This window comes from Hippopotamus amphibius, chromosome 17 (genome assembly GCF_030028045.1).
Source record: "Hippopotamus amphibius kiboko isolate mHipAmp2 chromosome 17, mHipAmp2.hap2, whole genome shotgun sequence".
Lineage (NCBI taxonomy): Eukaryota > Metazoa > Chordata > Mammalia > Artiodactyla > Hippopotamidae > Hippopotamus > Hippopotamus amphibius.
In genome coordinates, this window is record NC_080202.1 from 35,488,470 (window position 1) to 35,501,924 (window position 13,455).

Genomic DNA, 13,455 nt, shown 5'->3' on the forward strand with positions numbered 1-13,455 from the left:
CCATCCCAGCACCATTTCTGGAAGAGCTGAAAACACAGCTTCCCTGTGAGCTGGGCTCCCCTCCTCCCGGCCCCACACCTACTGCCTCAGCAGCCCTGCACAGGACTCCTGCAAAATTAGCTTCCAAACTGACAAATCTTTGGATTATAATACAAATAATAACAGCAGCTACCTATTATTGAGTGTTTAACAATGGGCCAGAAGCTCTTAATACACATCATGTCTCATTTAACCCTCTCACAACCCCATGAATATTTTACAGATGGGGAAACTAAAGACCAGAGAGCTTAAATAACTCACTGGTGTTCACAGACTCGACGTAGCTGGGACCTGAACCCAGGCAGTCTGGCAACCTTTAAAGCAGTGCTGCCCATTAGAAATATGATGCAAACCACAAGCGCAAGCCACGTATATGTAATTTTAAATTTTCCAGATGCCACATTAAAAAAGGTAAAAAGAAACAGATGGAATTAATTTTAGTAACATCGTTTAACCTAATACATTAAAAATATTATCATGTCAACATGTAATCAATCAAAAATTATTAATAAAATCTATTTTTTCAAAATGATCTTCCAAACCCAGTGTGCAGTTGGCACTTAAAGCACATCTCAGTTCCGAATGGCCACACTGCACGCGCTCAGCAGCCAGGGTGGCTCAGCTGCAGTAGGGACAGTGCCGCCCCAGAGCCCAGGCTTCCTCTGGCTCCTCCCACCGCTGCTACCGCAGTCTTACTAAAGAGGGGACTGGATCTCCGCACCAGAGCCTTGATCTCTCGCCCCCTAGGCAGTCACATTTACAGCCCCCTCCTCACCCAGCTCTGCCTGGATGGAGTGGGGCTTCCTGATGTGAGTGATTGGTTCCACGAGGCCACGCTGAGTCTTTGTCTTCGTCATTACCAGACCTGTCACTTCATCTCCCAGGTATTCCAGTCGACTCCAGAACGCACTGGTCAATTCACAGCCCTGGCAATGGAAGGTGGATGAGTCAGGCCACCTGCGCACCTTGGAGAGAGGCTGGTGAGGCGCCTGGGAGGACAAGAGCTCCACAGACTACAGATGCTCCCTTTGGGGGATTCCCGCTGCCCTGAGAGAAGGAGAGAAGTACCCACTTTCTTATTTTCAGGCCACATTGTTGCATGTTTACCTGGATCCAGCTGGGGTGGGTGGTCCAGGTACTGACATAGCAGAACACAGCATGGCACTCTGGGGTGACTGAAAGCTGGAGCCTCAGCTTTTAGGAGACAACACTAAGACAGAGACTATTCTAACTTAGTACCCGTGATGTCTTTCTCCTCAGACTAACAGTGACCACCACAGGCCGAATTATTTACCTGGCCAGTCCCTGACTGACCAGAAATAGGACCAATAATAGAATTTAGTAAAGACCTTGAGGGCTTAACAATGCTTTGCACTGGATATGTTTTTGTTTTGTTTTGTTTTTGTCCCCAGCTGTCCAGACCCCTCCTACAGGGTTCTTGGGAACGCTGTCCTTACCCTCCCATCAGGCCGTGTTGGCAGTGTGCGGTCAAGGAGCTCCCGTTCCTCCTGGATCTGTCTGTAGGTCTCCCCCGTGTGCATCAGCAGCTCACCAACCGGCTTCTTCAGCCGTTCTAGAGACAGAGCCAAGAATGCAGTCCCACCACCAAATCAGAACAAGCAGGGGCCCGCGTTCTCTGCACTGATCAGTTCCAGTCACTGGGCTGATTTCACGACCCACTAAGAGCAAGAAGCACTTGGGAGTGCCCGGCACAAATGTGACCAGCCTGAATCCAGGCTACGGAAGTGGAGGGAGAGAAAAAAACACAGCAGCAGAGCCTTGATACCAGACGAGGCCAGGCAGGAGCCCTGTGCACTCTGCTCACCACTGAGGGTTTCCTGCTGCTTCTTCCGAAGGGCTATGTTGCGCTGCCAGTTTTTCAGAAAGTTGTGCTGAGGAGGTGGGGCCCAGAGCGGATGAGCCTTCTCTTCTTTTGGGGCTTCCTGCTTTGGCTCTTCTTTAGCTGAGATGAGGGTCATCAGACAGGGTGGGGTAGGTATCAGCTCAGCCAGCTGAAAAGAGCAATGTGAGCGGGGAGGGCAGGGCAAGGTGCGGAACCAGGGCTGAGCAGACTTCTCCAGGCCTAAATCCCGGCTGTCCTCCCTCTCTGCTGAGTCCCTCCTCTCCAGGACCCCAAGGTAGCCAGTGACAGAAAGCAAACTGCAGAAGCAGGGGGGCTTGGAAGCTGCTGTCTGTCTCCTCTCCCCCAGAATGGGAAGCCTTGTTCTACGATTGTGGTCAACGTCCTTTACTGTGTCTCTCCTCCTCACAGCTGGTGTTGACACCCTCATCCGCTGCACGACTGAGCCATTTTTATTGGACCCCACGCCTCTTAGCACCTGATCAATCAGAGATTTCTTTGCCTGGAACCAGGGAAGTAAAGGAACTGAGAGAGAGAGAGAAGCTGCGTGACAGGAGAGTCAGAAAGACACAGACTCTCCACGTGGCCCCCGGAGCTGCAGGGAGCCAGCTTCCTCCACCATGTGGACAGAGGAGGAGAGCAGCCCAGTCTTCAGAGAAGGGGAAATAAAGCCGGGGCACAGAGGAGCCGAGGGCACGAGAGAGCATGGGCTCAGCCTGACGGGAGCCATTCACACTCTCGCCTTTGGGTTCCTCAAGGCACTTCTGTCTCCTTATAGTGAATTCCTGACTTCAGCTGAAGCTAGCTTACGTTGGCTTCAATATCTGGGGGAAGGGTCACTTATCACCTCGGATTCTGGGGCCCGGAGCCTGGACTCTCTTTGTAACCCCAGTTCTGCTAGACTCTCCCGGGTGGTAGGACTGCAGTGACCGCAGTGACTTCTCTCCCCCAGGCAGCTCTGTACCAACAAACCTGGGTGTTCCCTCGGGCAACTGCAATTCTTTTAAAGTCCTGGAGATGCCCCAAGATGTGGTGGGGCAGGATCTGGTCACTGCCATGGAAGATGTCACTGGGCCCTGGGGGTAAAAAGAAGAGGGGGAAATGTAAGCTATAGCAGGCTGGTAGAAATGCTTTCAGAGGCTACTCTCTGAGGGGGACCCAGCATTCTCTCTAGGACGACCCATGAATTCAGATGCCAGGGCCAAGACTGGGCATACCAGAGTAGTCCAGGGGCTTTGTGGCTGCGTCTGGAGTAGCAGGATGTGCTACTAAGTGGCAGACCTTCTTCCTATGATCCTTGGGTTTGAGTTTACGGATGATAAGTCTCTGGGTAATTACAGCTTTATCTTCTGTTTCAATAAGGCGAGGAATATGTTGCTAAAAAGAAATAAAGCAGAGGAGATTCCACATGAGATCAGGAGGAGGAAAAACACCACCCTTCTCCTCTGTCCTAATTCTTGGTGGAATTCCTGAAGGCGGACAAATCTGTTTATATCTGTCCATATGTTCTGTCAAAGAAATGCCTGTGTAACAGCTATGAAACTTAGTAACATCCTGGAAAAAAATAACATCCCATGCCTCTAGATAGTTCAGGTGAGAAGTGGCTGACTCTCCCAGGGAAAGCAGGGGGTTTTCCAAATCTGTAACTTTGCTTCTTAAACTCATTTTCCCTTATGTGAAATGGGGACAGACAGCAGCACTTGCTTCTATGGGAAGCAAATTACTTCATTTTCTCATTTCCCTGTGGTTCTATACAAATCTTAGAAATGTTAAAACAAACAACATAGTAAATTCTTTTAAATGCAAAAGTGAACAGATTTATGTTTGATGGATTTTCCCATGGAATTAGACACTCCCTCTGAGTAAGAAGGCAGTGGACAGACAATGGACATGGTTGAAGTTCTAGACCACCCAGGTGGCAGGGAGAGGTTCCTACAAGAAGGCATCCCTGGACATCATCCTTACCTTCTTCAAGTCTTCCTTCTTAATGGCTAAAGCAAGAATGTCATCTCCTTGTAGGACATTGCTAACAGGCTCAGGTTCTTCCTGAATGGGGGGTGTGGGCTGTTCAGGTACCTTTGCCCGCTTCTTTTCTGAAGAGGAGCAGAAAGTTCAAGTGCTTAAAAATAGATATATATTAGACTCTATGGTGAGGGTGCAAAGCTGACCACCTGGATGGAGAGCAGAGGCTGCCAAGGTGGCCTGGGCAGCACTTTGCTAGGGTGATAGGAGTTCTCTCTTGTAGGTCCCCCCCAAACAGTGACCGAGGCGTCTGTAGCTGGAACTGAGATCAGAAGATGTTCCATTCCAGGCTGTGCTACTTATAAGCTGGACAACCTTGGGCACATCACTTAGCCTCTCTTGGCCTCAGTCTTCTCTTTTGTAAAAAGAGGAAGCTGGACTAAACCAGTGGTTCCCAAATATTAGTCAAGTGTTTGCCTCAGAATCTTCTGGGGAGTTTTACAAACACAGCTTCCTGGCTCCTGTGTTTTTAAAAACTCCCTAGGTGGCTCTGATGCACAGTGCTTTGGGACAACTCGACTAGATGCTTTCTCATCCTCCTCCCTCCACTGATGGTACCGATCCATTCTTCTGGGTGAAGGCACTAGGTTTCCTAAGACACTGATGGAAATTCAGATGCCCTGGGGAGGGCAGAACATTCACCACTGACCATTTACTTCACATTCTTTCACTTAATAAATACTGTTTAAGCATCTTATACATGCCAGACACTGTGCTAGGCCTTGGGGATATAAGTCAAAGTCTTAGGCTTCAAAGAGCACATGCCCATGGGAGACAAGACTGTCAAACAGACTGAACCAGGGTGATTATGGGGGCATCCAGGGGGTCCCAGTCCGGTGTGTTGGATGGTCGGGGAGGGCTTCCCAAGGAGGTAGTAATTAGACTGAGAGCTGAAGGATGAAGAGAGACAAGGGAAAGGGAATAGAGAACAGGAATTCCAAAGGGCATAGCACAAAGAGGCCTAGAGGCAAGAGAGAGTGGAGCACATGCCTGGAACTCAAAGCATGTGTTTTTAAATAGCTGGAATGCAGCGGGGTGGGAGGTAGGAAGCACATCCTGGAGAGAAAAGTAGGAGCCATATCACGAAGGGCTTAGTGAGCCGTGTAAAGGACTTCAGTTTTTAGCCTGTGGGCCATGACGTGGCAAGGAACGGATTAGGGGGTGCAAGATTGAGCACAAGATTATTTAGGAGTCTACTGCAGTGGTGAAGTGGTTGGAGGAAGTAGCTCATGGGCCTGGAGGAAAGAGGAGCCATCTGAGCCTGTCTGTATCTCCCATGCACCATGCCAGAGCATGGTACCAAGAACGCATGAGGCGGAAACAAGTTACTCCCCGGCGAGGACACACTCCCTGCCTTCCTTCCACAGAGGTGGGTTAACAGTTTCAAGTGCATCTCATTTCTCTGGCTGGTATCCTCCTGTCTGCTGCCCTCTGGTTCAGAAAGCTTTGATATAAGGCCCTACATAAAATAATCAAGAGAAAACCTAAGCACTGCCTTTAAGGACTTTAAAATACAACTTGGTTTTGTCCACTGTTTCTCACAGCATTATCATTTTTAAGAAGCAGTATCATTAAAACATCGACAGTTGTTTTTGTTACCAAAATTGAACTATTTTTTAGAAAATGCCCACATACTCAGTGGCAAAAAACAATCTCTCAAGCCAGAATCATTCTAAACATAACTCTAAATTTCACCTATCAGCCAGAGTCCACCTCCTCAGCAACTGGGCCAGCAGAAGCTCAAGAGCATCTACCAGTCAAGCCACATGGCTCTGCACACACAAACACACAAAGGGCTGAATGGCTTGACCACGAATTCTGGTCCCATCCCTGCCACGTATGGAGATGCAGACTTAGGTTTTTTGTTTGTTTGTTTTTGGTTGCACCAGGTCTTAGCTGCAGCAGGCGGGCTCCTTAGTTGCAGCTCACTAGCTCTTTAGTTGTGGCATGCTCACTCTTAGTTGCGGCAGGCATGTGGGATCTAGTTCCCTGTCCAGGGACCAAATCCAGGCCTCCTGCACTGGGAGCACGGAGTCTTAAACACTGCACCGCCAGGGAAGTCCCACAGACTTAGGTTTTAATCTCTACTTCCCCTCTCCCTTCTACAGAAAGTCACCAAAGTTGGTGGTAGCCCAAGAGAGAATTGGTACTAGTTGGAAGTCTGCTTTTATAAATATGTTGGTATTATTTATATTCTCTAGGAGATTTGTTTCCTCTGTCCATCACCCTGGCTGGTTCTACATCTTCTCAAGGGATTAAACATCTCAGATATGTGCTTTTTACTGATGGGTGTATAATTATCATGTATAAATTTATAAACCTTCAACATTGCTGAAGATTCCTGAAATAGTCTGAGGTTTTTCTGAGACAGTTATCTTCAATGTAGTGAAATATACTGCTCTGCTACTGCATATAGTCAGGGAATGGTGTGTTCTAGTTAATATTCATAGAAAGGGTTAGATACATTTTAAACTTCAGTTCACTCTAGAGAATGTGAATATTTACCAAGCACCTTCTAGGTACTAAAAATTACAGAGAAGACAGTATAAAAGGTTAAAATATGGCTCTTTCTCTTGAGGAACTGAAAGATGCAGCAGACACTAACATACACCAGTCATAACCTAAGAGCTTAAATTAGCGGCACAGGCAATAGCTTTGGTTACACATCAAAGAAGGAACAGACAGATGTAGATCATGAAGTTAGGGCTCTAACAAAAGGTTGGGAAGAGCAGCTTCACCGGTTAAGTGAGACCTTGAAGGACTGTAAGTCCTCACATAGGCAGAGCAGCAAACAGAGCTGTTCCAGGTGAGATCACAATCAGAGCAAAGGTGGAGGTGGGGCTGAGCATGGCATCTGTGAGGCAGGGTGACACAGAAGGCCTATAGAGGAGGTGGGGGTGATAGCGGGGATGAGAGGGAAATCAGGGCATCATGGCTTTGTAAACTAAGTCTGAAGCATCTGATCTTCCTCTGTCGGTAAGAAGGAGGTTTGGTTCAGAACAGTGAGTTGATGAAAGCAGCATTTCAGAGTGACTCATCCAATGAGGGTAAGCCAGGTGGACAGGAGGGGCAGAGACAAGTTGGGGAGGCCAGGCAGGAAGGATGATCCTGTGGGGGTCATTTCAGGACCTGTGGGAGGTTTCCACAGGTCAAAGTATGCCTCACTACTGAACCTGTAGAGGCCCAGCTATTTCCAGTTCTTTAGTCTGGAAAGCCAAGCTGAGTGGGGCTCCTGTTGAGCCACACAGCTGGCACTTTGCCCCTGTCCTGACAGCTGTGAGGGGCACGGGGCAGTCAGGTGACACCTCTGCTGGAGCTAGCCCAGGGAGCTGGAAGCAAGGTGCTCAGGTGGGGTGGGAGGTACAGGGTTGGGAGAGGGAAATGGGGGAGCTATGGAGGGAGAAGAAACATGGACTCTATTTTTTCTGCTTCTTGTTTCATCTAAATGTTATTCTTTATTACTGTTGATTAAGGTCTTTGGGAAATTCTGACCTCACAGTTGCACTGGGGGAAACAAGGGAGGGGCTGTCCCTACCAGGTCTGAGCTTTAATTGATAATGGAGAGGGATCTGGTACTGCTGGGAGTCTTCCCAGTTTCTTAGCAACAAGAGCAGGGAGAAACCTAGGAGTCAAAAGTGCTCAGGTCCCGAAACAGGTTTAAAGTCACAATATTTGCTTGCCTTTTTGCTATAATTCAGAGACTTTGGAGAAACACAGCAAAAGTTTACAACTGTTGATTAACTTTATTATATTGGGGGGGGCGGGGGAGGGGAGAGTATTGCCTACTACATTAGAGGCTTCCCCCGAGATATTTAGGAACAAAAACGTACCCTGCATGCTTTCTTCTTTCCTCACCTTAATGCATGTTCTTAAATCAAGGGCTATTTATTTATTTATTTATTTTTAAGTTATTGTTTCTGATTTTTTTAATTAAAAATTTTTACTGAAGTACAGTTGATTTACAAAGTCATGCTAGTTTTAGGTGTACAACACAGTGATTCAGTTATACACACACACACATATAATTTCTTCTTTTTCAGATTCTTTTCCCTTATAGTTTATTACAAAATATTGTGTATAGTTCCCTGTGCTATACAGTAGGTTCAAGGTGTATTTAACAAACTAAATTTCCTTTTATTAAAAATAAATATGCAGTGAAAAAAATCCTTCCTTGATTTCTTTACAGCAGAAAGTTCAAATCTGATAAGATCCCCAGAAACTAGGTAAACAGGAGGCAGTAGCTAGGAAAGCCCTTGACTGCCCTTGGGAAAGAAGACTAGCTATTTTTCTCTCTTTCTCTCTTAACTATTGAAAAGTATATCATGAAAGAGCATTTCAATGTAACCTACACTGGACTTTTATACTACGAAGAAGCATTAAATAAAGCCATTCTTTCCAGGCCTCCCAGGGAACTACTGACTCCAGGCCTGCCCCCTCCCCACAACAAACTCACACCACGATCTGAGACTGGGTCTCCCCAAGGCCTGCAATGGCATGTGGGCTTTCTCACCTAGCATGTAAAGCCAGTTTGCAGTCTGGTCCCTGATCACCTGTGCAGTCCCCTCTGGCTCCTCTCCCCCCTCTCCACACTCACCACCTCTGCCCTGACCATCAGTATCACACTTCCATGCTTCAGCTGATGCTGCTCCCTAGACCTGGAGAAGCAAATCGCTTTTTTTTTTTTTTTTTAACTAGCCATAAATGTTATCTTCTTCAGAAAACTTCCCCCCTAATTCTACCATCCAAGGCCTGGGTCAGGTGCTCTGATCCCCCTTAATACCTATGGGCTCCTATATCACAGCCTTTATACTTGATTGGTTTCTCCTCCTCCGTTTTCTGAGGTCTGGGGTCCCAGTTACCCCACAGCGTTGATGCCCAGCACAGTGAACACACACAGCACGCCCCTGATAAATGTAAACAGCAAAAAGAGACTGAAGAGGATGTGGGTTGCAAATGGGAACATGTCCGTGGGGGTCAGCCTGCTGTCAAAGTACCCTGGGGTTCTCCCACTCGCAACCAGAGGGTAGCTGCAGAGGCCAGGAAGCAGGCGTGTCCAGTGACTACCTCCAGGTTAAACAAGTGGGACAGGTGTGAAACTATCTGGCTGGAGAGGGCACGTGGTGGGAAAAGGCACTCAGAAACAGAACTGGCCAAGTTAGGCATTTCTTCTGGTTTCCAGTAGGACTGTTAGGTGACACCTCCCAAAGAATCCCAGGAAGGTTGTTGGTTTCACCACCTCGACATGTTTCTTGCATTCTTTCCTGAATTTCTTTTCCCCAGGACTCCATGTCCTGGCCCTCCTAATCTTAAACTCTTTCCAGGCTCTTCTGCGCCCCACTTAGGTGAAGGATTCTGCCTTCTGCGTCCCATGTCTTCCTTCCCAAGGACGTCTCCCCGACTACTGATCCCTGAGACCTCTGTCAGTCCCCTGCTTCCTACGTCCCCATCTTCAAGGCCCCAGTGCCCTGTGCCCCCCTCCCCTGAGGGTCCCTGCCTCGTACATCATCCCCAAGGCCCCATCTACAGTACAGGGCATCCCTTGTCCCGTACCCCATTCCCGCGTGATCTTTACCTCCATCCTGGTGTCACCCCCATCCTCCAGGCCCTATGATGTGAATCCCAAGAACCCCTGCCCCTGTCGAGCTTTCCTGAGCTCCCAAGGCAGCCAGCGCCAACCTTTCACGCTCTCTGGGGCCTCCATGAATCTGTTTGTAGGTATTCTGAGACGGGACTCCTTCTTTAGAGACTTCATGGTGCCGCCCGGGCGGTGAGCGTGGCCCCGCGCCGCGTGGACCCGGAAAACCCGGCTGTGTGCGGGCCCCGCGACCCTGAGCGCGCCCGCCCGCCAGCGGCCGCCCGGGTGTCCATAGCAACCAGCGCCCCGCGCGGGGGCGCGCACGCACCGAACAATTTGGGCGGAGACTGCTTGGAAGCCACCTTTTTCATCCTGTATGTAGCGCGCACGCGCCGGCCGCCGGCCCCTCCTCCGGCGCCGACCCTGAGAACGCCCCCGACCCGGATCGTGACGTCACAGGCGGCGCCGGCGAGCGCCGAGACGTCACTAGCCAGGCGGGCGGGGCGGCTGGAGGGGTGGGGGAGAGAAATGGGGGAGGCAGGCAGGGGCTCTGCCACCCTCACGGCCCTTTCCCGCTGCCTCCGACGCCCGCCACGGCTTGCAGCCCGGCTGCCGCCATCCCTTGGCCCCTCCGCACAGCCTCCACGGGATTGGTCCTTTCACGCCGTACGGAAAACGCCCGATGGCTTCCCGTGGACTTCAGTTGCCCGGCGGCCTCTGCTTGTCCCCTGCACCCACCAGGTGACCGTCACACCGCTTCCCAGATAAGCCAAGCTTTTACCCCGGCCTGGGGACTCGAGGCCTTCTCACACTGTGTCAGTCCTTGGAGATACTGCCCTTGACCCCCACCGCCCACCCCCAATTTAAAGTAGCCCTCTCTGTTATCTCAACTTTATAAATGCACCCAGTATATTTTTTTCCAGAGTTCTAATGCATTCTGGAATTACTGTGTTTGTTTAAGTGGTTGGCTGCTGTCAAGCTCGCTGAGAGAATATAAAGGCCATGGGAGCAGGGCTGGGTTGTCCTTTGTCCCCATCCCAACTCAAAGTTTAGCACAGAGTAGTGGCTCAGAAACCGTGCGTGGAATAATGAAGGGGCTCTAGAACTAGATTCCAATCTCAGCTTTCCCTCTTTCCTAGCTGTTTGTTCTTGGGCCAGTCCCTTGACCCCTCTGAGCCGCAGTTATCTCATGTAAAATGGAGGTCATAATGCCTCCTACACAGGGCCACTGTAAGGATTAACTGAGAATATGCATTTAAACTAGCCAACACAGTGCCCTCCATAAACTGTAGGGACATCTCAGTCAATTCTCAAAATCATGCTGGGGCTGGGGAGACGCACTGTGTACCCATTTTACAGATGGAAAAACTGAGCTCCACCAAGGATGAGGATATAGAGCACTCAACTAGCCAGAAGCAAAATTTGAACCTGATTCTCCCAAGTCCAAGGCCAGGGCTCTTTGGATCCTGTCTCCTGGAATGTTTCTGAGCTTTCCTGCAGTGTGCCCCAGACAGAGAAGGAGCTAGGGAGGATGCCAGTAGGCCTGGGCTCCCTATGTGTTCTCCACTACTGGGCCTCTCCCAGAAGCATAGCCCCTTTGTCTTGCCCCTCAACACCTTCCCTCCTCTTATGATTGATACATGCTCCATGAGCAGCCCCTCCTCTCCTGCTCTCTGAGGCCTAGGCATCAACCTCCTTCCACCCTCCAGGGAGTCCACAGTTCAGTTCGCTTCATGAACATTTACTGAATGCTGGGGACTCTGTTATCTGGGCCCTCTAGGAGGCAGAGACAAGTGGAGATAGGAGTGCAAGAGGTTTATTATGAGGAGGGGAGGGGAGGAAGCAGGACCAGGCTGGGAGAACCTCAGACTGTGTTACAGATCTGACAAAGTCTTGGCCAACCCAGCGTGCACCTCTGGGAAAAGAATGTTCGTTCGGAGGTTGTTGGCTCACTGCCCTCCTTGCAGGAGAACAGCAAGGTTTTTCTTGAAGAGAGATAGGACCAGCTCACATCCATGGCTGCCACTGGAACTCTGAGATACAGAGGATAGTAAACATCTCTTGTTCTTGGGAGCTCAGGGTCCACTCTAGCACACAAGACAAACACTCATGAAACTTTTATCCATGCACTCAGCTTCCGGAAGGTCTTGGAACTTGAGGAAGTTACACAGCTTGTGGGTAGCCTGGCTGGGAGTGGGACAGAGGCCTGGGGGCTGTTCAGGGAGGGTACAGTGTAGGTTAAAGGACAGGGAAGAAGGGAGCGAGAGAGGGGCATGGTCAGGCAGGTGCACAACCTGGCAGGCAGGTGCCTCCATATCACCATCCTCGTCATGGAGTTATGGGACCAGATCTGAGCTGCTTTACCTTTTTGAGAATCTGATGAAAGCTAGGAACCTTCTCCCCAGAAATGTACATTTGATTTTTTTAATATTGTGGTAAAATATATGTAACATAAAATTCACCATTTTAATGAACACAATTCAGTGGCACTTAGTACATTCACAATATACAACCATCACCATTTTCTAGTTCCAGAACTTTTTCCTCATCCCAAAATAAACCCTGTATTCAGTCATGCCCCATTCCTCCCTACCCCTAGCCCCTGGCAACTACTTACTTTCCTGTCTTTTTTGATTTGCCTAGTCTGGATATTTCCTGTAAGTGGAATGGTACAATGTTTGGCCTTTTGTGTCTGACTACTTTTACTAGGTATGATGTAAAGTTTCATCAGTGTTGTGGCACCTATCAGTACCTCATTCCCTTTTATGGTTGGATGATATTCCATTGTGTAGGTGCACCATATTTTGTTCATTCATTCATCTGCGCGTTTGGTTTTGCACATGATTTTGTACTCAGTTCCAGGGATTCCCTGAAGTTCATTCATGTGGCCCTGGCGTGGAGTGGACTGAGCTCAGGGTGTCTTAGAAACAGAGCCGGGTCATCTGAAAGCGGGTTTCCAGCTCTGATGTGTATGTTCACGGGCTAGGGATTAGTCACAAGTTGGGAAAGGCAGGGTGTAAGTGCTAGGGGAGCCTTCTTAGGGGAGTCGCATTTGAGGTGGGCCACTAAAGACAGGCAGGTCGGCTGGCAGGCACCCCACACGAGGACACAGCAGGAGCCAATCCCAGAGGGGATGAAGCACAAGTTCAGGGGGCAGTGTCGTTTAGCCGCAGTCTCCTCCTGGCACGGCAGTTCTGAGCAACCTCCTTAAGCCCGGGGAGGATGAGGTCGCTGGTTTGATGGAGGACATGACATCAGTTATTTCTTCATGTCTCTGTTTATTTCCATGCAGCCAGGTGCCAGGCTTGTCGTCAGCTACTCTTTGCAGAGGCTAAACAGCCTCCCTAAATAGAAAGTGTGTTTCCTCCACAGGCTGCCTCATCCCTTTCCAGGGACAGCCACCCTCCCAAAGCCTGGGGCTGCAGCAGTCTGTCTGCATCTGGCTCACCCTCTTCAGGTCTGGCTCCCTCCTCCTAGTCCGTGCTAACTCTTCTGTCTTACCTCCACATACACACCTGGCCCTGGCCCCTGTCATCTGCATTGCCCCGCTCCTTATATCTGGCCATCCCCCACACACACCTGCCTCACTCTCCACATCTGTCTCATTCCCCTTAAAACCTGCCTGCCCCCTTAAACGACACATCACACCACTCCCCTTCTTACTATAAACTTGTTCAGCTAACACACGGTAGGAATCTCACATACTTCTTGGCCCTGAAGTCAGGCCACAGCTGGACACTTCCCAGGATGAACTGACTTCAGCTTCAGGAATGATGCTCAGGCTCTGGTCACCGCCTCCAGGCTCAAATTGCTCTTCCTCCCTTCTGGGGAAGGACACAAGGGAAATGTTTTGGAGGCCATATAGAATAGGAGTTAGGAGCAAGCGGTCTTTAGAGTAAAACATTGGTTTGCATCTCAGCATTGCCCTGTCCTAGGCCATCCCTCTCCTCTTCAGGGT

The 13,455-nt window shown here is 49.6% G+C and overlaps 1 protein-coding gene and 1 long non-coding RNA gene across 6 annotated transcripts in view; one reads left to right on the top strand and one right to left on the bottom strand.

The window, feature by feature from the left end:
• LOC130840090 (uncharacterized) overlaps positions 1-2,843 on the top strand; it is a 14,385-nt gene extending 11,542 nt beyond the window's left edge. Inside the window, exons 3-5 of the long non-coding RNA XR_009049962.1 lie at positions 924-1,103; positions 1,508-1,939; positions 2,312-2,843. This is a non-coding gene — a long non-coding RNA (uncharacterized LOC130840090). The remainder of the gene's footprint in view (positions 1-923; positions 1,104-1,507; positions 1,940-2,311) is intronic.
• MYCBPAP (MYCBP associated protein) overlaps positions 1-9,776 on the bottom strand; it is an 18,200-nt gene extending 8,424 nt beyond the window's left edge. For 4 of the 5 annotated variants that reach the window (XM_057715160.1, XM_057715161.1, XM_057715162.1 and 1 more), the window contains exons 1-7: positions 9,599-9,763; positions 3,866-3,993; positions 3,118-3,277; positions 2,873-2,976; positions 1,865-2,051; positions 1,497-1,612; positions 815-965 (exon numbers count right to left, since the gene is read on the bottom strand). In XM_057715160.1, coding sequence (XP_057571143.1) covers positions 815-965; positions 1,497-1,612; positions 1,865-2,051; positions 2,873-2,976; positions 3,118-3,277; positions 3,866-3,993; positions 9,599-9,674 — 922 coding nt within the window. In that variant the 5' untranslated portion in view covers positions 9,675-9,763. Of the gene's footprint in view, positions 1-814; positions 966-1,496; positions 1,613-1,864; positions 2,052-2,872; positions 2,977-3,117; positions 3,278-3,865; positions 3,994-9,598 lie in introns of all 5 variants that reach the window. The other variant, XM_057715164.1, reaches the window with a different exon arrangement.
• Between the last annotated feature and the right edge of the window lie 3,679 nt (positions 9,777-13,455).